General features: G+C 39.3%; 2 protein-coding genes across 3 annotated transcripts in view; both read left to right on the top strand.

Moving 5' to 3' along the window:
- LOC142759793 (A-kinase anchor protein 7-like) overlaps window positions 1-11,746 on the top strand; it is an 84,783-nt gene extending 73,037 nt beyond the window's left edge. For both annotated transcript variants that reach the window (XM_075862382.1, XM_075862383.1), the window contains one exon: window positions 10,837-11,746. In XM_075862382.1, coding sequence (XP_075718497.1) covers window positions 10,837-11,024 — 188 coding nt within the window. In that variant the 3' untranslated portion in view covers window positions 11,025-11,746. The remainder of the gene's footprint in view (window positions 1-10,836) is intronic.
- Window positions 1-12,920, top strand: part of LOC142759794 (A-kinase anchor protein 7-like) — a 160,259-nt gene extending 147,339 nt beyond the window's left edge. The window contains 1 exon segment of the mRNA XM_075862384.1: window positions 11,741-12,920. Coding sequence (XP_075718499.1) covers window positions 11,741-11,928 — 188 coding nt within the window. The 3' untranslated portion in view covers window positions 11,929-12,920.
- Window positions 12,921-24,243: the final 11,323 nt, after the last annotated feature.

Consider the following 24,243-nt stretch of genomic DNA (forward strand, 5'->3'; position numbering starts at 1 on the left):
GAAGAGTGGGCAACAAATTGCAGATGTGCCATGCTGATAGACTTCTACCCAAAAAGACTCAATGCTGTCATAAAGTAAAAGGGTAATGCAACAAAGTATTAGTTTAAGGGTGCGCATATTTATGCACCCACATTATTTTTGTTGTTTATTTTTCCACCCTAAAAGCTTTCAGTTTGTTTTTCAATACAATTGTACAGATTAAAGGTGACATTAAGGCTATGTTCACACGGAGGTTTTTGACGTGGAAACCGCGCGTCAAAAACGGCCTTAAAATGCCTCCCGTTGATTTCAATGGGAGGCGAGGGCGGTTTCCTCCCACGAGCGGTAAAACCGCCTTGCGGGAGAAAGAAGGGACATGCCCTATCTTCGGGCGTCTACGCCTCTGACCTCCCATAGGCGAAAATCGACGTGCAGTGAGAGGAAAATCTGCCTCAAACTTCCAAACTGAATTTTGAGGCAGAAATTCCACCTGCAAAAAACTCAGTGTGAACATAGCCTAAAGGTGGAAAAAGGGTGTGTGTAGACGTTTTATATCCACTGTATATACACCGTGTTCCAAATTATCACGCACATTGGATTTAAAGAGGCTCTTTCACCAGAATAAAAATTCTCTATCTCCTACATCAGTTTATCGGCGCTGGAATGTAGTTACTAGCAATGTGTTTTTATTTTAAAAGCGATGTTTTTTAACAAAGTTATGCCGTTTAGAACATTTATGCAAATGAGGTCCTTTAATGCCCAACTGGGCGTTTTTTAATTTTCAACCAAGTGGGCGTATGACAAAGAGGTGTATGACGCTGGCCAATACGCATCATACACCTCTCTGCCTTACACCCAAGCTAGATTCACTGAGCAGCGTGATCTCGCGAGACCGCGCTGTGACGTCACTTCTGCCCACAGGTCCTTCATCCCTGCGTCTGAAGACAACTTCTTTCGTCTCCCTCCAGGCTGCTGCTGCTACTACCGATCCGACGACTGGGACTTCTCATCGGCCTGGAGGGAGACGAAAGATGTTGTCTTCAGACGCAGGGATGAAGGACCTGTGGGCAGAAGTGACGTCACAGCGCGATCTCGCGAGATCACGCTGCTCAGTGAATCTAGCTTGGGTGTAAGGCAGAGAGGTGTATGATGCGTATTGGCCAGCGTCATACACCTCTTTTTCATACGCCCACTTGGTTGAAAATTAAAAAACGCCCACTTGGGCATTAAGGACCTAATTTGCATAAATGTTTTAAATGCCATAACTTTGTTAAAAAACATCGTTTTCAAAATAAAAACACATTGCTAGTAACTACATTCCAGCGCCGATAAACTGATGTAGGAGATAGAGCATTTTTATTCTGGTGACAGAGCCTCTTTAAGTGTCATAAACATTTAATTATTCGTTTTTCAATTAAACTCATGGATGGTATTGTGTCTTAGGGCTCTTTGGATCATTGTAATCAATCTCAGACACCTGTGATAATTAGTTTGCCAGGTGTGCCCAATCAAAGGAAAACTACTTAAGAGGGACGTTACACATTATTAAGCAGGCTACACGTTTCAAGCAATATGGGAAAGAAAAAGGATCTCTCTGCTGCCGAAAAGCGTGAAATAGTGCAATACCTTGGACAAGGTATGAAAACATTGGATATTTCAAGAAAACTTAGGCGTGATCTTCGTACTGTGAAAAGATTTGTGGCTGATTCAGAGCACAGACGGGTTCGGTCAGATAAAGGCATAATGAGGAAGGTTTCTGCCATACAAATTAATAGGATTAGGAGAGCAGCTGCTAAAATGCCATTGCAACGCAGCAAACAGGTATTTGAAGCCGCTGGTGCCTCTGGAGTCCCGCGAACCTCAAGGTGTAGGATCCTTCAGAGATTTGCAAGTATGCATAAAGCTATTATTCGGCCACCCCTAAACAATGCTCACAAGCAGAAACGGTTGCAGTGGGCTCCGAAATACATGAAGACTAATTTTCAAACCGTGTTGTTTACTGATGAGTGCCGTGCAACAATGGATGGTCCAGATGGATGGTTGGTGAATGGCCACCATGTCCCAACAAGGCTGCGACGTCAGCAAGGAGGTGACAGAGTCATGTTTTGGGCTGGAATCATAGGGAGAGAGCTGGTAGGTCCCTTTAGGGTCCCCGACGGTGTGAAAATAACCTCTGCAAAGTTCGTAGAGTTTATGACTGACCACTTTCTTCCGTGGTACAAAAAGAAGAACCGTGCCTTCCGTAGCAAAATTATCTTCATGCATGACAATGCACCATCTCATGCTGCAAAGAATACCTCTGTGTCATTGGCTGCTATGGGCATAAAAGGAGAGAAACTCATGGTGTGGCCCCCATGTTCCCCTGACCTCAACCCTATTGAGAACCTTTGGAGCATCCTCAAGCAAAATAACTATGAGGCAGTTCACATCAAAATAGAAGCTCTGGGAGGCTATTCTGACATCCTGCAAAGATATTCATGCAGAAACTGTCCAAATACTCACAAATTCAATGGATGCAAGAATTGTGAAGGTGATATCAAAGAAGGGGTCCTATGTTAACATGTAATTTGGCCTGTTAAGTTTTTTTTTATTGAAAGAGCTTTTGATTTCTGTAAATATGACCTCCTGATGCTGCAAATTCAACAAATTACCATTTTAGTTCTCTTTACAACCTTTAAAATGTTTTGATCTCTGTTGTGCATAATAATTTGAAACAGTGCATTTTGAGTTTTTTACTTCTAAAAAAAAAACTGTTATCATTAGGAGATTTGTTCAATGAAATTTGCATTATACTCCAACGGTTGATGGCTTGAAGATTATACTGACTGTCATTTGCATCGACTATTCAGGAAAATCAGCGAAAAACAACAATTATAATTTGGAACGCGGTGTATATATGTGTATATATATATGTGCTTGAAAAAGGTCCTATAGCAGGACGGAAACGTTTCAGCTGTTGACTGAATAAATCACATACTTATTGGAACCATCGGAGTGCTGTGGGATTTCTTTCGTTTATGTTTTATAATCCACGGATCTGGATTACCTGCTTGCACCCATTACCGTGTTGGAATCTGTCGCAGAGTGCTGCTTATCTCTACCTATATATATATATATATATATATATATATATATGTGTGTATATATATATATATATATATATATATATGTATATATATATATATGTATATATAGACAAAAATTCAGGCAGCACTCCGTAGAATATGGTGAAAAAAAGGTGGGGTACTTTATTTATTCTAAATGCAATGTTTCAGCTCCTATTGCTGGAGCCTTTTTCAAGCTTGAGACAGGCTCCATCAATAGGAGCTGATACGTTGCACTTAGTGTAAATAAAGCACTCCACCTTTTTTTCACCATGTTCTACAGAGTGCTGCCTGAATTTTAGTCTATGCTTATATTGGACATTGGTCGGTTCCCCAAGGCACCCATACGCTGCTAGTACTTTTGGATTTGTTATATTTTTAAAACACATTCAAATTTTTAACTGCCTCATTAGCAGGTTTTGTTTTGGAAAGGTTAGAGTGAGCCTGCCAATCCTTCTCCCTCCAGTACTGATAGCTGAGGAAAGGATTGTGGACGGATGTCTGTAAATCAGTTGAATACAAAAGGACACCTATGTTTTTAACCCCTTTCCGACATCCGCCGTATAGATACGGCGCAATCAAGAAGGGCTTCCCGCAAAGCGCAATACCATTACGTCGCGGTGATAGTGCGGGCTCAGGAGCTGAGCCCGCACCATTACCGCCGGGTGCCAGCTGTATGTTACAGCTGGCACTCTGAGGTATCGGCCAGGCTTGGAGCTAGCATCCGATCCGGCCGCTTAACCCCCCAGATGCTGCGTTCAATAGAGATCGCAGCATGTGAGGAGTTTTTAGCCACCGGCACCCCAGTAACGTGATCGCTGGGTTGCCGGTCGCTGCAAAGGCGATCGGAGGCCTAATACTTATCTCCCGGTCTGCCAGCAACGGAAGCCTCCTATGCCTCGCTCAGCGGCGGGGCCTAAAAGGCTTCCGGTACCATCGGCAAGATGGCGCCGGCTCAGCTTCCGGCTCAGAAGCTGAACCGGCGTCATCAGCAGTGGGTGTCCGCTGTATGTTACAGCGGACATCCCGATGTATCGGCAGGAACCGGAGCTAGCTCCGATTCCTGTCATTAACCCCTTCGATGCGGCAATCCAATGCGATCGCTGCATCAAAGTGGTTTGTAGCAAATCGGCTGTCTGCCATGCGATGGCAAGGCTGCAAACTGCTACTATGCCAACAGGAGGCCTAACAATGGCCTCCTGTCTGTCATTACGGAAGCCAATTAGGCCCAGAGCCGGAGACTGATCGGCTTGCTGTCAGTGAATAACTGACAGTTCTAATACATTTACCTACATAGGTAGTGCAATGTATTAGAACATCAAACTGTTGGACCTTCAAGTCCCCTAGTGGGACTAAAGAAAAGTGTAAAAAAAGTAAAAATAAAATATAAGTTTCAAGTAATAGCATAAAACACGATCGCCCTTTTTCCCTTATCAAGTAATTCATTATTGAAAAAAAATATTAAAACCATATATATTTGGTATCGCCGCGTAGTAACGACTTGAACTATAAAAATAATTGTTAGTTGTCCCCGTAAAAAACAATCTAAAGAATAATGCCAGAATTTCTTTTTTTTTTGGTCACTTTGTCTTACAAAAATTTTAATAAAAAGTGATCAAAAAGTCGCATGTATCCAAAAATGGTACCTATAAAAACTATTAATTGTCTCGCAAAAAACAAGCCCTCAGACAGAAAAAAATAAAAAGTTATGGCTCTTGCGACTTGGCGACAGAAAAAATACATTCGCCGGAATCGTACTGACCCGCAGAATGAAGGTGACATGTAATTTATAACGCATGGTGAATACTGTATCAAAAAAACAAAAACTACGGCAGAATTGCTATTTTTTTATTACCTTGCCTCACACAAAAAAGTATAAATGATCAAAAATTTGCATGTACCCCAAAATGGTACCAATAATAACTACAGCTTGTCCCACAAAAAAACAGCCCTCGTACCACTACGTCTATGAAAAGATAAAATTAGTTATGGCTCCAATAAGTCAGGAAAGAAAAAATATGCAGTTGTATAGATCAGAGAGGAACATTTCTTCTGTTTCAAGATGCAAATAATCAAGGCACTAAAATTAGGGAACCAGGAAGGGGAGGGACCAAACATATCTGCTAGAAACGAGGGTGCCCATATTATACCAGGACAACACTTCCCAGCAAACTTCCTCAAACTGAGGAGGTGCGGAGTGTGGACCAAAAGGGGGATAAGGAAGTACACCATTTATCAGTGCGACACCGGCCTGTGCAGAAAGGATTGCTTCACAGCGTAACACACATCTATGGATTATTTTATTGTTTACCCCATTATTATACCACCTGACAATGCCTCTGATGTACTCTGCCCAGCTTACATATGCCCCACATTATAAACTGAAACACCAGTAAAACTCCAAACAAATCTACTACCAAGCAAAATCCACGCTCCAAAAGCTAAATGGCGCTCCTTCCCTTCTGAGCCCTATAGCGTACCCCTATAGCGTAGTTTACTTCCACATATATGGCATCGCCATACCTGGGAGAACCCTTTTAACAATTTTTGGGGTGTGTGTCTCCAGTGGCACAATTTGGACACTACATATTTTCCACTGAAATGTCACATCTAGGGAAAAATTTAAATTTTTACTTTGCACAATCCGCAGCGCAATCATTTATGGAAAAGACCTGTGGGGTGAAAATGATCATTACACCCCTTAATAAATGCCTTGAGGGGCGTAGTTTCCAAAATGGGGTCACTTCTCAGCGGTTTCATTTATTATTTCACATCAGAGCCTCTGCAATTGTGAACCAATACACTGTGTAAGTTGCCAAATTAGGCCTCAATTTCGCATGGTACACTCTCACTCCTGGGCCCTGTCAATAGTCCAGGCAAAAGATTAGGGTGACATGTAGGGTGTTTATAAAACCGGAAAACACAGCATAATAATTAGAGAGCTGTCTTGTTATGGTGGCACAAGCTGAGCACCACATATTGGCATATCTATGGAAAAAATAAAATTTTCACTCTGCAACATCGAGTGCACACTAGTTTCTGCAAAACACCTGCAGGGTTAAAATGTTCGCTACACCCCTACGTGAATACCTTGAGGGGTGTAGTTTCCAAAATGGGGTCACTTGTGTGGGGTTTCCACTGTTTTGGTCCCATAGGGGCTTTGCAAATGCGACATAGTGCCCAGAAACCAATCCAGAAAAATCTGCACTCCAAATGGCGCTCCTTCGCTTCTAAGACCTACCGTGTGCCCAAACAGAAGTTTATGACCACATAACGGGTATTCCCGTACTCAGAAGAAATTGCTTTACAAATGTTATGGTTCTTTTTTTCCTTTATTTATTGAAAAAATGAAAAGAAATTCGAGCTAAAGCTACGTCTTATTGAAGAAAAAGTGTTTTTTTATTTTCACTGCCCAATCCTAATAAAATCTATGAAACACCTGTGATGTCAAAATACTCACTACACCCCTAGGTGAATACCTTGAGGGGTCTAGTTTCCAAAATGGGGTCACTTGTGGGGGGTTTTCACTGTTTTAGTCCCACAGGGGCTTTGCAAATGCGACATAGCAACCAGAAACCAATCCAGCAAAATCTGTACTCCAAAAGCCAAATGGCACTCCTTCCCTTCTGAGCCCTACTGTGTGCCCAAACAGCAGTTTATGACCACATATCAAGTATTGCCGTACTCAGGAGAAATTGCTTTACAAAGGTTGTGGTTCTTTTTTTCTTTTATTTATTGAGAAAATGAAACATTTTGAGCTAAAGCTACGTCTTATTGAAGAAAAAGTTGTTTTTTTTTATCTTCACTGCCTAATCCTAATAAAATCTATAAAACCCCTGTGGGGTCAAAATGCTCACTGCACCCGTTGATGTATTCCTCAAGGGGTGTAGTTTCCAAAATGGGGTCACTTGTGGGAGGTTTCCACTTTTTTGTCCCTTTGGGGGCTTTGCAAATGTGACATGGTCTCCGCAAACCATTCCTGCTAAATTTTAGCTCCAAAAGCCAAATGGCACTCTTTCCCTTCTAAGCCCTGCCGTGTTTCCAAACAACCATTTAGGACTACATTTGGGGTGTTGTTTTAATCGGGGGAAATTGCTTTATAAATGTGGCAGTGCTTTTTCTCCTTTAGTCCTTGTGGAAATGAAAAAAAATTAGTTAAACCTACATTTTCTTTGAAAGAATGTCGATTTTAATTTTCACGGCCTACTTCCAATAATTTCTGCAATAAACCTGTGGGGTCAAAATGCTCACTATACCCCTAGATAATTTCCATGAGGGGTCTAGTTTCCAAAATTTTGTCACTTTTAGGGGATTTCCACTGTTTTGGCACCGCAAGAGCCCTTCAAACCTGACATGGTGCCTAAAATATTTTCTAATAAAAAGGAGGCCCCAAGACTCACTAGGTACTCCTTTTCTTCTGAGGCCGGTGCTTCAGTCCATTAGCACACTAGGGCCACATGTGGGATATTTCTAAAAACTGCAGACTCTGGGCAATAAATATTGAGTTGCATTTCTCTGGTAAAACCTTCTGTGTTACAAAAAAAATTGATTAAAAATGAATTTCTGCAAAAAAAAAAGGACAAATTTAAATTTCACCTCTACTTTGCCTTAATGACTGTGAAACGTAAAGGGTTAAGAAACTTTCTTAATGCTGTTTTGAATACTTTGAGGGGTGAATTTTTTTAAATGGGGTGACTTATTCGGAGTTTCTAATATATAAAGCTCTCAAAGCCACTTCACAACTGAACTGCCCCCCATTAAAAATAGCCTTTTGAAATTTTCTTGAAAATGTGAGAAATTGCAGCTAATGTTCTAAGCCTTGTAACGTCCTAGAAAAATAAACCGATATTCAAAAAAACGATGCCGATCTAAAATAGACATATGGGGGATGTTAATTAGCAACAATTTTGTGTGGTATGACTGCCTGTCTTACAAGCAGATGCATTTACATTTAGGAAAATGCAAATTTTTGTAATTTTTCACTACATTTTGGTGGTTTTTTTTCACAATTAAATACTGAATGTATCCAGCAAGTTTTGCCAGTAACATAAAGTCCAATGTGTCACGAGAAAACAATCTCAGAATCGATTGGATAGGTGAAAGCATTCCGAAGTTATTACTACATAAAGTGAAACATGTCGGATTTGAAAAATGAGGCTCTGTCAGGAATGTCAAAAGTGGCCAAAGCGGGAAGGGGTTAATGTACCTTTGTGTTTTTTTGGGGGAAGAAATAATGCCAAGTCTGGACTTATAGTGTTGTGTTGGTCGTCTTATTGCCAGCAGCATGAGATAAAGACAGATCCTGACACTATACTGTATATGATTTTTTTTTTTATTCTGAGAAAAGTTGAATGACATTTGCTCCACATAGTTTATGTTGTTTTGCTTTTTTGGTTATTTTTTATGTATTTTAGAAAAACCTTTACCACAAGATTGTACCTACGTAATGGTTCATATTATAACAGGCTCAGACAGTTTGCTAAGATGACAAGCATATGCAGACATACATCAGCATTATTTATCTTTCTGCTAGAATTCAACACCCATTTCCTGCCTGACATATTAGCTGCTAAGCAGTTATTAATCTAAGCCTGCATTGGTAAAAGTCAATGGAAAAATCATTGGGCAGCTAGACGCGCTGGCATGTGAGCCTCGGATTCATTACCTCCGAACTTTAGCAGCTGAATGTTTATGGTCTAGTATACTCATCAGTCTGCTATCTAAATAGGATTTACATCTGCTTCAGTATGTCTTTGCATGGTATAGCAGTAGAATGCTGAAATTATTAAAATAAGACATTGACTAGTGATGCAAACATTTTTACAGTTGTACTCTTAAGAATAGCTGTCTACATTGGTTTGTTAAAAATCCTGTGTCTTACCATAATATTTAATTAGTTATATGTCAAAGTTACCTATCAGCCAAGTCACCCATGTAAATAGAAACAGACCCTGTAAATTTAACATGTCTATAAAATTACTGAGCCAGTAGCATACATGAGTTGGAACATTTTCCTTATATTTGATAAAACGACACTAGTCCATTTCTTTACTATATGCCCCTGTTTCCTCAGGCATACAACATACATTAGACGTAGTCCATTCCACAATTTTAGCAAAATTACCCCAGTTTATCTTAAAATTTAGTTTCCTGAACCCAGTAAAACAGCTGGCACATGGGGTGTGGTTTTCTCTAGGCATCACTGAACACCAGGAGAGAGATTGGTGCTGCATTGTGTTGTTATCCAGGACACAACACAGCGACGCCCAGTATTCAGTGCTAACAAACACACTATGCAGTGCCACGTTCTCTTCTAGGGTTCAGCCCTGCCAAGCACATAATGCAGCGCTGCTCTCTCTACCTGTATTTAGTGCCACCAAGCACACAACGGCCCTGGACACCGGGAGAGAGGAGCGTGCATGGAAACCATGCCACACGTGCCACAGGTTGCCGACCTCTAGCATAGACTGTATATTATAATTAGATTTTTAACCCCTTAACGCACCTTGATGTGCACTTACGTCAAGGTGCAGGGGGAGAAGTATGGAGCGCACGCCATAACCTGCGGGTGCCGACTTTGTTTTACAGCCGACACCCAAGACTAACGGCTGGGAATGCCGATCGCGCTGTTCCTGGTCGGTTAGCCCCTCAAATGCTGCGGTCAATCGTAGAATCTGAGGCGTTATAGAGAAGGGGGCACCCCCCTCTGACAGCTCATCGGCGGCAATGTTGGTCGCCAATGGTTGTCATGGCAGCCTACGGGCCTAATGAAGGCCCCCAGGGCTGCCTTCACCCTGCCTCTGTTAAGCCCTTCCTGTGGTAGGGCTTAACAGATGCCTGTAAAGATGACGAAAGGGGCACTAATAGAATGTGTAAAAAAAGTGAAACAACGTTTTTAGTAGTGAGATTTTCGTTTTCTTTTTAAATTCAAACTTAAAAAAAAAAAACCTTTTCCCATTTAAGTAATGTAAAAATTAACTAAATTGGTATCGCTGCGTCAGTAAAAGTCTGAACTATTACAATATACCATTACTTAAAAAAAAAAAACGGTAAATGCCAAAAAAAATAAAAAAAACTTTGCTTTTTGTTAACTTAGCGATGACATTTTTTTGAATAAAAAGTAATCAAAAGTCGTACGTACAGAAAGATTATACCAATAAACACCACAGCTTGTACCGCAAAAAATAAGTTATGGCTATCAGAATATGGAAAAAAATATATATATTTTTTCTAACAGATTTGTATTGAGCAGTAGAATAAAATAAATTTATCGTTTTTACCGCTTGGTGAAAGACGTAAAAACGAAACCCAAAAGAAAATGGAGGAATCGCAGTTTTTCCAATTCTCCACCGCTTTTTTTTTTTCAGTTTCCCAGTACATTATATGGTACTTTAAACGGTGCCAGTAGAAACTAAAACTCCTCCCGCAAAAAACAAGCCCTCATACCACTCCATTGACTGGAAAAAAAAACTTATGGCTCATAGAAGGCGGGGAGTGTAAAACGAAAATGAAAAAAAAAAATGGCTTGGACACTAAGGGGTTAAAATAATCTTGATCTAATAATTAACCTTGGTTTTTCTCTGCTGGATTTTGTAAACATAAGAAATGTGTATTACAATCTAGCTTCCTATATAGAACTTATGTATTTCTTAAAATGCAATATCTGTACTATATAGAAGACTACTATGTGTGAATGCTGTCTAGTATTCTGTTCCCTTATTTATTAGGAACTTTTCTTTGTTATGGTGTGTAGGTCATAAGAATGGAAGAGAGCTTGATGATGCAGAGCTGGTGAGCTTAAGCAAAAGGCTGGTGGAAAATGCAGTACTCAAGGCTGTACAGCAGTATATAGAGGAGACACAGACCAAAACCAGACAGACTGATGGGATCTCAGTGGAGCCTGGCAATAAAGAGAAAACTGAGAATAACCTTAAACAATGAACAGTCTTCACATATAAATATACATTTAAACTTGGAGCGGACTGTTGCATTCAAGAGACGCCTAGTTTGCTACTCAGGTGCATTTTTTTCTGGGGATTTAAGGACAATATTCTTTTATTGCAACATTCACACAGATGGATACATTCAAGGACTTTTCTTGATAAACTCGTTTGCATAGCGGAAAAGCCAAAGCATAAAGGAAATGGCAAGATTCCCATGAGGTGAACTACAATGAATGAATTGTTTAGGAAGAAGAATGGGAGCCTTTTGTCTACGCCTTGTTGAGTCGCAATGAGCAGCCAACTAAGAGGCCTTACCACAAGATGAAGCCATGTCATCCTGGTTTAATGGAGATGCATGACTTTGTCGCTTCAAACAGAAGCAGAAGGTTCTTACTAGATTACTACTGTTGCAATGGCAACCCTTTAAAAGCTATGCTAATTTCAATGCTGGATACTCCTTGGAGAACATATACTCACTATCCATTATTGTACTGGTTTCCTTCAATATAATGTGACACTATGCATTATCTTCTCAATGCCCGTTAATCATGAAAGAAAAATTATATATTTTTGACAAAAATAATTGTCCTTTTGTTTTTTTAATACAATTCTGGCCAAAAATCAGAATGTGTGTTTTTTTTTATTATTGTTATAACTTTTCTCACATGCTTTTTCTATATGTTCACTGTAAATTAATGATGTCCTTTTCTTCAGGCAAGAATGACAGAGATACCAACAAAGACTTTGCTTTGCAAAAAGAGTTAAAGCCTCTATTGGATAAAGTGAAGGACATACAGAAATTACTGGCTCTTCCGGAGATTCGTGCAAAAATACACAAGGAGGTGTTTGGTACAAGATTGATTACGGGAAACAACAGGCCGGTCTTGGCCACAGAGACTTAAGTACCGACATGGATATTTTGGGATGAGACATTAGCATTATTATGAGTTATGCTTTGTGTAATTAAGTTATGTATACTGTGTATTCTGAACCACACCTTATGCTGGTAACAATTGTTTTTAAGATATTGCCACATGTATTCCTTCAAAATGTTGAGGTTAAACACGTTTTAATAGGTTATTTAAAGTTTAAGTAATACCACAGTTTGTATGCATCATGTGAACCATTGTCCAGTCCTGCAGAAGATTGAGGGGCCTCTCTAATCGTTGAGGAGCTATTGACAGAATTCATCTAAAAGTCTACACTGTATTATATAAATAAGAGCTGCACAACCACAGCTTTACCCATATTTATGCTGGCAACAACTTGAGACACTGGGGGTTTGCACTGTTGCCAATGTTGAAAATAGTAGAAGGATCAGTGACCTCATAGGGCCTCAAATAACTATTTTCAGCTTCAAACTAAAAATTGGTAAACCTTTTTGGAAAGTAGCATAATGAAAAAAGTGTTCTGTTAAAGAGGTTTTCCCATGGCATACATTTATGACATATCCACAGGATATCTTCAAAAAAGTAGTAGGACAACAGCACACGTCTCCAAGTCTTCAAATAGGTTTTATTGTCAAGACATCCGCAAAACAGGCTAAGTCATAAATGTCAGATAGATGCGGGTCCCTCCTCTGAGAGCCACAGGATATGTCATAAATGTCAGATAGATGCGGGTCCCTCCTCTGAGACCCACAGCATATGTCATAAATGTCAGATAGATGCGGGTCCCTCCTCTGAGACCCACACCTATCTCTAGAACGGGACCCCCTAAACCTTGTTCTAGCTTTGTGTGATCTCGCTGACTCCCGGCCACTTCCTGGTTATACGGTCGGGAATTACGAAAACAGCGTAACTTGCTGAGCTACGCTGTTTCCGTAACTCCCATAGTAGTGAATAGCGGTTACGGAAGCAGCATAGAATGCGGGCTACACTGTTTCCGTAACTACCATTAAAGAGGCTCTGTCACCAGATTTTGCAACCCCTATCTGCTATTGCAGCAGATAGGCGCTGCAATGTAGATTACAGTAACGTTTTTATTTTAAAAAAACGAGCATTTTTGGCCAAGTTATGACCATTTTTGTAGTTATGCAAATGAGGCTTGCAAAAGTCCAAGTGGGTGTGTTTAAAAGTAAAAGTCCAAGTGGGTGTGTATTATGTGCGTACATCGGGGCGTTTTTAATACTTTCACTAGCTGGGCGCTCTGATGAGAAGTAACATCCTCTTCTCTTCAGAACGCCCAGCTTGTGACAGTGCAGATCTGTGACGTCACTCACAGGTCCTGCATCGTGACGGCCACATCGGCAGCAGAGGCTACAGTTGATTCTGCAGCAGCATCAGCGTTTGCAGGTAAGTCGATCTTACCTGCAAACGCTGATGCTGCTGCAGAATCAACTGTAGCCTCTGCTGCCGATGTGGCCGTCACGATGCAGGACCTGTGAGTGACGTCACAGATCTGCACTGTCACAAGCTGGGCGTTCTGAAGAGAAGAGGATGTTACTTCTCTTCACAGCGCCCAGCTAGTAAAAGTATTAAAAACGCCCCGATGTACGCACCTAATACACGCCCACTTGGACTTTTACTTTTAAACACACCCACTTGGACTTTTGCAAGCCTCATTTGCATAATTACAAAAATGGTCATAACTTGGCCAAAAATGCTCGTTTTTTAAAAATAAAAACGTTACTGTAATCTACATTGCAGCGCCTATCTGCTGCAATAGCAGATAGGGGTTGCAAAATCTGGTGACAGAGCCTCTTTAAGTTCTATGAGACTTATGGAAACAGCCTAGCTCAGCGTGTTATGCTGTTTTCGTAACTCACGACCATATAACATTTTTCATGGTCGGAATTGACCTCATTCAGCCGCAACACAGAGCGGCTGATCTGGTTTTAGGGGGCCCCGTTCTGGAGATAGGTGCAGGTCCTAGAGGTGGGACTCGCATCTATCTGACATTTACGACATATCCTGTGGATATATCATAAATGTCCTTCATGGGAAAACCCCTTTAAGGTAAATGTGCTGCTTGCAAAGCAGTAATAAATTAAAGCAAGTAATGAATGATGTAAAGTTTACCTACCTATACTAAATGTAATCATTTTTTTGTGGCTGTACAAATCAATCATAGTTGCTACAGTGAAATGTTGAGCCTTCGTGAATTCAGTTAATTGCTTTGGGCAACACTGACCTTTCTCTGAATGAGTCTACATTTATTTTTTTTTACATTTATAATGTGAAGTTTACAGGCCTTGTATAGCAGCTGTGTCTGTAATTACTGCATATTACACGTCGAGTGTTATATCACTAATGACTACATTTTGTTACCTGTTATGATAATCAGGGGGACGACTACAGAACATGGAATTTTCATTTACTGATTGTGCCAATTAGGCCGGGATTCACTGATCATCCCAAATTTTTGGGATTTTAGGAATGTCCTGACTATCCTCTGATGAAACAATGATCTAAATGGTTCGATTTTACACCCTCCAATACTTTGTTTCCCCAAGATAAGAGGTGCCAGAGATGTAGCAAGCCTATTTGCCTGAGCCTATTGGGCTTTTTAATACAGTTAAAAGACGATAGATGTGTGCCAAACGATTGTTTGGCTGACATTTATTTTAGGTCTATGTTTAGCTTAAAGGGGTTGTCCAGGCTGAAATAAAAAGGTGGGGTTTTTTTCGCCCCAGAAACCATGTCATCCTTGTCCATGGGCTGTCTCTGGTATTGCAACTCTGCTCTATTCAAGTGATTCAGTCTTAGCTGCAATACCAGACACAGACCATGGACAAGATTGGCGCTGTTTCAGGGAAAAAAAGCAAACTTTTTTTTTCTAATCTCAGACAACCACTTTAACCCTTTAACCTTGTTATACAAATGTATTGACAAAACTGGTTAGCTACGGTTCTCACTTTTCTGCAGTCCTATGGCCGTGTAAATGATATCACAGGTGCCACTCTATGCAGTATGGATTACTGTTGGTTGTGAATGTTGCTGTGACCTCAGACATCAGTGGAAAAACTAAATGTATACAGTACATTGATTAATATGAAATAACAGAGGGACCAGAAATGGCTCCGTACAAAACGTCATATGTGTGCATGCTTGAGCCGTTCCGAAATTTCTATGATTCTGTTTAAATTGTTTTAATAATCTATACTATTAGAATAATAATTTCTACAGTCCAGTACAAGTGTATGTTGGCACAGATAGGTGAAAGAATTTTTTCTTGTAGGCTTTAGTTCTTCTGGATATATTATATAAATTTCTGCGAGTCATATTCAGTAACATGTGTAGTGAGTCATTGTTTAATGATAATAATGGCAGTTCGCTTTATTTGTACTTAAAATATATTCTCTGCTATGCAGATTTTGTCTTTTTATATGAGGTATTGGATTATCCCTCACTGTACACATTAACAGCACGACTGTCTTATGTACAGTAAACTACATTACACTAAGTAGTTTTGTTTCATAATAACAGCTTTGACTTTGAAAAAAAGTCACAAGCGACCTTGTGATTATTGCAAAATTTCTGATTGATGTAACGTTGAGACCGCCATTTTTCCAGGAGTTCATGTGCAACTACTGTAGTATGAGGCCAGAGCTTTAAATACAGAAGCATTTTGTAATATATAATTACATTGCTTGTTTACATAGCCCCTAAATGGGTAACATATCCATAGACCTCTATGGCAAAGAGTAGGAAAGCCTACTATCTTCTATGCAGCCACAATCCCTGGTCAGCATTTGGAAAGAGAGTAGGCGCCACATAGGCAATAGTGTAACGTCTTCTCTTGTCTATACATATAGTATGCAAGCTATGTAATATTTCTTTAAATAGCATTGACTTTCATGTGATCAAATGACAAATATATTGATATTTCACAGCATGGTACCATATTACTTGGTCATGCAGAAAAGGGACAGCGCATAATGTGCCTTGCTAATCTGATTTTGGGAGTCACCAACCCATGAAAAGCAAAATGCTTAACATTTTATATAATTAAAGTCTTGTGGCTGCAATACATATTAAACACATTTCACGAACAAGGAAATGAACGATAAAAGTATACACGGGATAAACTTGGCTACAGTATTTGTCACCCTGCAGGATTTAACAGTCTTGTGGAAATCTGGGGAACAGAGGGGTTAATTTCCTTCTAATCTCCACTTTCAGCGGGGCTTAATTCTTTGTCACCTATTGCAGATAAAGCTGTGGAGGGAGGCTCTTACTGCAGCCAGTGGTCTTACAGCCAGACACAGGATTGTGAGAAGGAGGAGGGTGAAATGGCTGAACTGCTGAGATACATAAAAAGGAATTCTATATAAATTTCCCAGTTTAGATTGGAAAATGAGACAAAATAGGATCAAATGAAAGGAGATTAAGGGAGTAATTGCTGGGATTTTGTTTTTGTGTATCTTCTATGTTTAGTGTTCCATTAAGACGAGTTCTGGGCTTCAACTGAAATATACTATTTACAATAAGGAGGTATATTATCCATAATTTTCCAAAAATGTTTTGGAATGATGATGTTGGTAAACATTTTTACAAATTAGTAGTACATTTATAGTAGTTTGCAGTTTTGAATTTTATGTTCACATTGAAGGAATGTAGTAAACACATGCATAACTGTTTTGGTAATTTGGTCATTTTCTTATTTGACTGAGAGTCTCCCAACGGATTCAGATCTACAACAGAAATCACTGTTGACCATTTTTTAGCCAAAAAAGGAAATAGTTTGAAACAGGTAATGGGCTTGTCATAGTTATATACATAGTTATATACTTCAAAAGCATTTCTAAGTGATTGTGGTTGGTCTGGTTTTATGAACTCCGCTATTAACCAATTTCATACTTTTTCATGGAAATGAGAAAACACTGCCCTGTTTGTACAATATGCATGGGATTTAAAAGTTTTGTTCTTTTTCAGTAATAATACCTATATATCTGTAATTGCAACAGTGTTGTAATGAATAAACATTCTTTTAAAACCAGCTGTTAATAAGAATTTTATCAATAAAACACATTTGTACAATTAGTTGTCATTTTTTGGGGAATGCTGTTACAGCATAATTTTATATTTTCCTAATCACAGGTTAGAATCTGTGAGCTGCAACCAGTATGCCTAACAATGGATTTCTGGTCCACCGTTTACAGAAGCCTATTAAGCCCTGCAACAGCCAATGTTAAATGTTTTAGAAAGATAATAAATGTTTTAGAAAAAGAAAAAAATATGTTTCAAGTAATAAAAATCTTTTTTTTTTTCCTTATCAAGTCCTTCTTTATTGGAAAAAAAATGAAAAATGTAATAAGCTATACATAATTGGTATCGCCGCATCCATAATGACCTGAACTATAAAAATATCACATTATGCACCCCGCGCTGGGAACGTCGTAAAATCAGAATTGCTTAATTTTGGCCTCCAAAAAATGGAATAAAAAGTGTTTAAAAAGTCACATGTACCCCAAAAGGGTACCAATGAAAACTACATTCCACAAAAAATAAGCCCGCAAACCGCCTAATTGAGGGAAAAATTAAAAAGTTATGGCTCTCAGAATATGACAAAAAACCTGTTTGTTTTTGTTTTAAAGGTGTTTTAACTGTGTAAAAGTAGTAAAACATTTAAAAATATATGAATTTGGTTTCACCATAATCGTACGGACCTTCAGAAAAAAGTACAATTTTTATTTATACCGCACAGTGAATGCCAGATTAAAAATAATTAAAGAACAATGCTAGAACATTCGTTCTGTTTCAAGAGGTGGTTACCAAGGCTCTAATTTTTGTGAACCAGGAAGGGGAGGGTTAAACCACATTTCTTGGAAGCAAGGGGTCCCTGTATTGTGCTGGGACAACACTTTTCCAGTGAAGGGCACAAAACTGCAAAGTTGCAGTGTTAACAAAAGGGGATCAGAATGAACACCATTTAGCAGGGAAAATCTAATTTAAAAAAAATTATAGTTTTTACAAATAAAAAAAATATCGACCAAAACTTACCACTAACATAAAGTACAATGTGTCACAAGAAAACAGAATCACTTGGATAAGTAAATGCTTTATAAAGTTATAATCACATAAAGTGACATGTCAGATTTGAAAAATGTGGCTCTGTCAGGAAGGACAAAACTGGCTGCGGCGGTAAGGGTTACTTAGAAATCCTGGAAGTCTTTACATATTTTGGTGGTCCCAGGATCTATTCATCCTGGAAACAAGTCTTTGACTGCATCAACATCATCTGCAACCAAAAATCTCTACCTCTCCTCAAATACAGTAGCATTTTTTTCCCTGTTACCAGCAACAAAATCTCCAAACACCTACTAGCCCTAAGGCTGGGTTCACACAGAGTTTTTTGCAGGCAGAAAATCTGCCTCAAAATTCCATATGAAATTTTGAGGCAGATTTTGCTCTTCCTGCACGCCGTTTTCTGCTGCGTTTTTTGCCCGCGGCCATTGAGCGCCGCGAGCAAAAAAAACGCTGTGAAATACTCTTTCTCTGCCTCCCATTGATGTCAATGGGAGGTCAGAGACGTAAACACCCGAAGATAGGGCATGTCCCTTCTTTTTCCCGCTCGCGGGAAAAAAAAATGTCTCCGCCTCCCATTGAAATCAAAGGGAGGTGTTTTTGGCGCGTTTTCCAACGCGGTTTCTACGTCAAAAAAGTGTCAAACAAGTGTCAAAAACTGTCCTAACATCTGCACGCATCAGAATACAATTTCACTGGAAACACCACCCATTGGCCATTGAATAATTAAAGTGGAACAAATTTCATAGGATGAAGAACTGTCTGACTGGGAACTTAGATTGCATCATGAGTACAAACCGATATGGAGTTTATGGTCTGCCAACAAAAGACGCCTTCACAGTACTTCCAGAACAAATTAAGGGTTCAAACACACCTGTAGCTGATCTAAGTCGCAGCAGTTTTTTATTCCTTAAGATAATAAATCTACTTTGTATACGTTCAAGAGCCTTTATATTTGCATGAGAAGCGGTTTCCAGCTGATGTATCTTTACATTTACATTGTTTTATGCAAATTGTCTAATTTCTTGCATTACTTTATGCACCCTGCGAGGTGTCTTTGACTCATGTATCAATAAAATGTTCTTATGCTATCTGGACAAGATGCATATGATGCAAATGTTTAACCTAAGAATCACAATGGGGGCGAGGAGAGCTAGTTGGCACTACTGCAAGAGAAAAATTGGGTTTGCAGCCAGATTTATGTGGCCAGTGTTTCCATATCCATTGTTCAGTGGTGCTCCGCATTCAAGTGGCAGATATATGTAAAATGATCTTAACCCCTTCCCCCTGCTTGCATTCTGGGCCCTAATGACCAAGCCATTTTTTACGTTTTTCCATTGTCACATTCGAAGAGCTATAACTTATTTATTTTTGCGTCGACATAGCTGTATAAGGTCTTTTTTTTTTGCGGGACAAGTTGTACTTTTTAATAGCACCATTTTGGGGTACATATCATTTATTCATTAACTTTTTTTGGGGGGGGGATAGAAGAAAACCTGAAATTTCAGCACTGTTTTTTTGCGCCCTAAATCTACGTCGATTACCGTGTGGTATAAATAACACAATAACTTTATTCAACGGGTTGTTACGATTGCAAAGATAGCAAATTTGTATAGATTTTGTATGTTTTACTACTTACAGTAAAAACATTTCTTTTTCAAAATTATTTGTTCTTGTGTCTCCATATTTGAAGAGCCATAACTATTTTATTGTTCCGCCGATGCAGTTGCATGAGGACTTTTTTTTTGCAGGACGACTTGTAGTTTTTATTGGTACCATTTGAGAGTAGATGCGATTTTTTTAATGACTTTTTAATCTCGCGAGATCACGCTGTGCTGTCAAATACTCCCACATTAACTTTACCGAAGTGTCTTGAGAGTGAATAGACATCGCCTCCAGTCAGGATGCGATGTCTATTCACACTCCTGACACTTCTGTAAAGTTTCTGTGGGACATACTCACAGCACAGCATGATCTCGAGAGATCTCGCTGTGCTGTCATTCACAGCGTGATCTCGCGAGATCACGCTGGTGCTGTGATTGAGTCCCACAGAAACTTTACCGAAGTGTCGGGAGTGTGAATAGACATCGCAACCTGGCTGGAGGCGATGTCTATTCACTCTCAAGACACTTCGGTAAAGTTAATGTGGGAGTATGTGACAGCACAGTGTGATCTCGCGAGATCATGCTGTGAGCGAGTACATCTAAAAATGAATGAAGAGAAGTGTATGACGCTGATTGGTCAGCGTTATACACTTCTCTTCACAACACCCAGTTTGTAAAAAGGGAAATAAAAACGCCCAGTTGTCTATTAAGAAACTAATTAGCATAAATCTAAAATTGTTCATAGCTTGCCCAAAAATGATCGTTTTTCAAAATAAAAACCACTGTTATCTACATTACAGCGCCGATCAGATTATGTAAGAGATAGGGCACTTAAAGAGGCTCTGTCAGCAGATTATAACTGAGTAATGTAAACTAGAAAGCCAATGATATGGATATAAAATATACTTTTATTATAAAGAATTTAAAAAAAGGACACAACAGAAAATATACAAAAATGAAAACAACAAAAAGCTGATACGAGGAGGTGACTGGGTCGAGCTTATTGTCGTATGTTCGGGACAGATTGGCAGCCATCAAGCTGTCAAGACACTGCACTTCTATTAGACTATCAAGATTTTTTAGAAAGTAAAAAGATGTGAAATTGATGTCATTTAAGTTAATATATTGTACTTGTAATTTATATAGTAGTTGTGGCACATCACTGGTAGTATTGTGCATCTAATCTTTTATATATTGCACTAGGCACTTTATTATACTGTATAGGATGATCTAGTTTCTATTCCTAGGCTTCTAGGTCCTATTTCTAAATATGTCATGTACACATGTCACCTAATAGTATATTTGCACATTTTTCTTATGGTTAATGTCGTTCATTTGTGTTTTACATTTTGCACAGTAATTGAATTTATTTATTTCACTAGTAATGCACCTGTGGGTTTTTTGTTTTTTTTCGTAGATCATTTTCACTACGTATATCATTCTTTCCCCTGTTCATAATTCCTTCATACTTGGTATTTTTCCATCCTTTATTCCGGCACGCGATCACCTTCCCGTGATAGACAGATAGCATGCGTAGATTTTCCTTGCCATCGTACACTGCTCCGTCTTCGCAATATGCGGGGCGTGTGGGTGGGTGTGGTCCCTCCTCTCTGCTTCCTGCAGAGACTTGGGACTTGCCCCTCTGCATTACTTCTTTGCATAGCGGTGATATGCTGTTTCCAACAAGGGCAGACATCTGCCCAATGCGCCACCAGTTCTCTCACGGTCAGGTGATCGCGGCACGAGTTACTATTCAATTCAGCGCCTCTGCTAAGGACGCTAGTATGGTTGTCCTGGTCACCCGTTCTACGTAAAGGCAGGTGTGGATAGTCTCCAGTAAGGAGGCAGATCACATGTTTCTTTGGAAACATTCTTATTGGTTGCCACCCCATTTATTAGCTCCCTGCCCTCCCTAATCATCACGCCTCCTGAAGAATACCTGGTGAAACGCGCATCGAGGCGGCTTGTTCACTCTCACCAAGAATCTTAAACCAGGTACACCCCTGTAACCCTATTACCCTGTATTTATGTCCAAAATTTGTATTTCATTTACTTTATTTTTCTAGACTTCTTTCTTAATATCATCTTTAGATAGTTCCACTAGAGCTAGAACACATTCCCTAAGAATTATTTTTTTTTCTTAGTAAAACAATAAAGAGATATTTAAAAAAAATATACTATAATTATAATTCATACTGCATGATCTCCGTGAATGCCACTTTGCTGGACCAGATTTAGATGGCTAGAAAAAAAATCAACCAGTCTGAATCTGAATTATGTGGTTTCCAGAGAGCTCCTTACTTCTCTTCCCGTTTTCTCCACAAAAGTTTGGGTAAATAACCTTGCATCATGGTTTTAAAGAGGCTCTGTCACCAAATAATAAGTGGCCTATCTTGTACATAATATAGCTGTAGATTACAGCAGTGTTTTTTATTTAGAAAAACGCATTTTTGACGGAGTTATGACCTATATTAGCTTTATGCTAATGAGTTTCTTAATGGACAACTGGGCGTGTTTTACTTTTTGACCAAGTGGGCATTGTGAAGAGAAGTGTATGACGCTGACCAATCAGCGTCATACACTTCTCTGCATTCATTTACTCAGCACATAGTAATCTTAACTAGATCACTATGTGCAGCCGCATACACACACACTAACGTTACTCAAGTCTCCTGACAGTGAAAATACATTACCTCCAGCCAGGACGTGATGTCTATTCAGAATCCTGACACTTACGCTGCAAGCTGTCATTTAAAACGAGATTACACTTGCCTTGCTGTAAATCTCACACAAATGTTAGCGAAGTGTCAGGATTCTGAATAGACATCACGTCCTGGCTGGAGGTATTGTTTATTCACTGTCAGGACACTTGAGTAACGTTAATGTGTGTGTTTGTGACAGCACATAGTGATCTAGTTAAGATAATGGGGAGAAGTGTATGACGCTGATTGGTCAGCGTCATACACTTCTCTCCATAACGCCCACTTGGTCAAAAAGTAAAACACGTCCAGTTGTCCATTAAAAAACTCATAAGCATAAAGCTAATATAGGTCATAACTCCGTCAAAAATTATAGTTTTTCTAAATAAAAAAAACTGTTGTTATCTACATTACAGCGCCGATCACATTATGTACAAGATAGGCCACTTATAATGTGATGACAGAGCCTCTTTAAATCAGTACCATAAAGAAAAAGTATTTTTGTATTACCCCAAAAACTACATTAAAATTCTCCAAGTTTGTTGGTGTTTCATTTTTTTAAGGGGATTAACTGTTTCTTCTCCAGAAATAGTAGAACTGCTGTTTTATGGCTGTTTTTGATATTGGAGCGGAGTCCCTATCAAGTAGTGCCCCACTAAGGCCCTCGTTTGTATATTGTGCGGCCCGGTGCACAGGCGAAGTCAGCACATAGCATAATGATGTGCAGTACTCTGCCCAACCATAAAGAGCTAAGATTTGTCCGTTTTTGGTTCTCTTGCAGCTGGAGGGCAGCAGTGGAATTATAACATCTGAAAAATTAGTTAAAAATAGAACAGATCTTGGGGAAAATGTTTCCATTTTATCATCTGCTCCTGTCCATCTTTGACAAAGCATATGTGGCGGTGACACAGGCTGCAAATATAGACATATAAATAAGCCCTATATTTGTTGATATTGGGCCCTGGATGAATGTGATGTGCGGCTCCCATACGGTGTCCACTGATGAGATGGTGCTCATTTTATGCAATTAATTAAAATTAATAGATTTGATACCAATGGGAACAGTTTATTAGGAATTGTTCATCCTTAGTCACAAAGCATACAGGTCTGACGCGTTTCTTCAATCAATACAATTATTCTTTGGATTTGAATATAACATTAGTGTCTAGACTTGTACCATTACCATACGGGTGCATACATTAAATTCTGTGCTTTGTAGTAAAAATCTATTTGCATTTGTTACCGTTTTAACATTGGAACATCAAGGCTGCTTCTGTAGTTGGAGTCTATTTTTGTAAGCTTTAAAAAGCATCTTGCATTTGTTCTTCCCTGGGGCAAAGTAGGTCACAGACATAAAGACTGAAAATAAACACTGACAGCTCTGTGTCAGTAACTATTCTGTTTTTATCATTCCTATGAGTGACGGTCCACATCATTATACAGCAGACCTGACTACTTTATCAATAAAGAGTCGTCAATGAAATGGACATGCTAAATTATATGTCTATAGGAATATCACAATGTTGGCAGATTGTCTACATTTCTCTGGCTCTTTGCTGTCCTGATGTTACCTCTGTCTGCAGAACCAGACAATACTGGTGAGCAGCTGTCAGTCACAAGTGAGCTGAGTTTCAATGCGTTCTCAATCCTTCGGGATGCATTCACTTGAAATTTTATAATCACCTTTAGTCATTGCACAATGGGATTTAGCTGTTTTTTGGTAGGCAGTATTGTGCAGTGATAATGTTTGAAGGGTATTTTGGTTCCTTTGAATATTATCACCATGACTTTGCAGACTTTACTGGAATGGAACCAACAAAGCCCTACGCCAAAGATCCATGGTATCCATATCTTGTACTGATGAGGTCTAAGGAGTTGGAAAACGACACATTCAAGCCAAAGTATAGGACTCTGGGATCTCGGACTGTATCTGTGCCATACACTAG

This window comes from Rhinoderma darwinii, chromosome 4 (genome assembly GCF_050947455.1).
Source record: "Rhinoderma darwinii isolate aRhiDar2 chromosome 4, aRhiDar2.hap1, whole genome shotgun sequence".
NCBI classification, from domain to species: domain Eukaryota; kingdom Metazoa; phylum Chordata; class Amphibia; order Anura; family Rhinodermatidae; genus Rhinoderma; species Rhinoderma darwinii.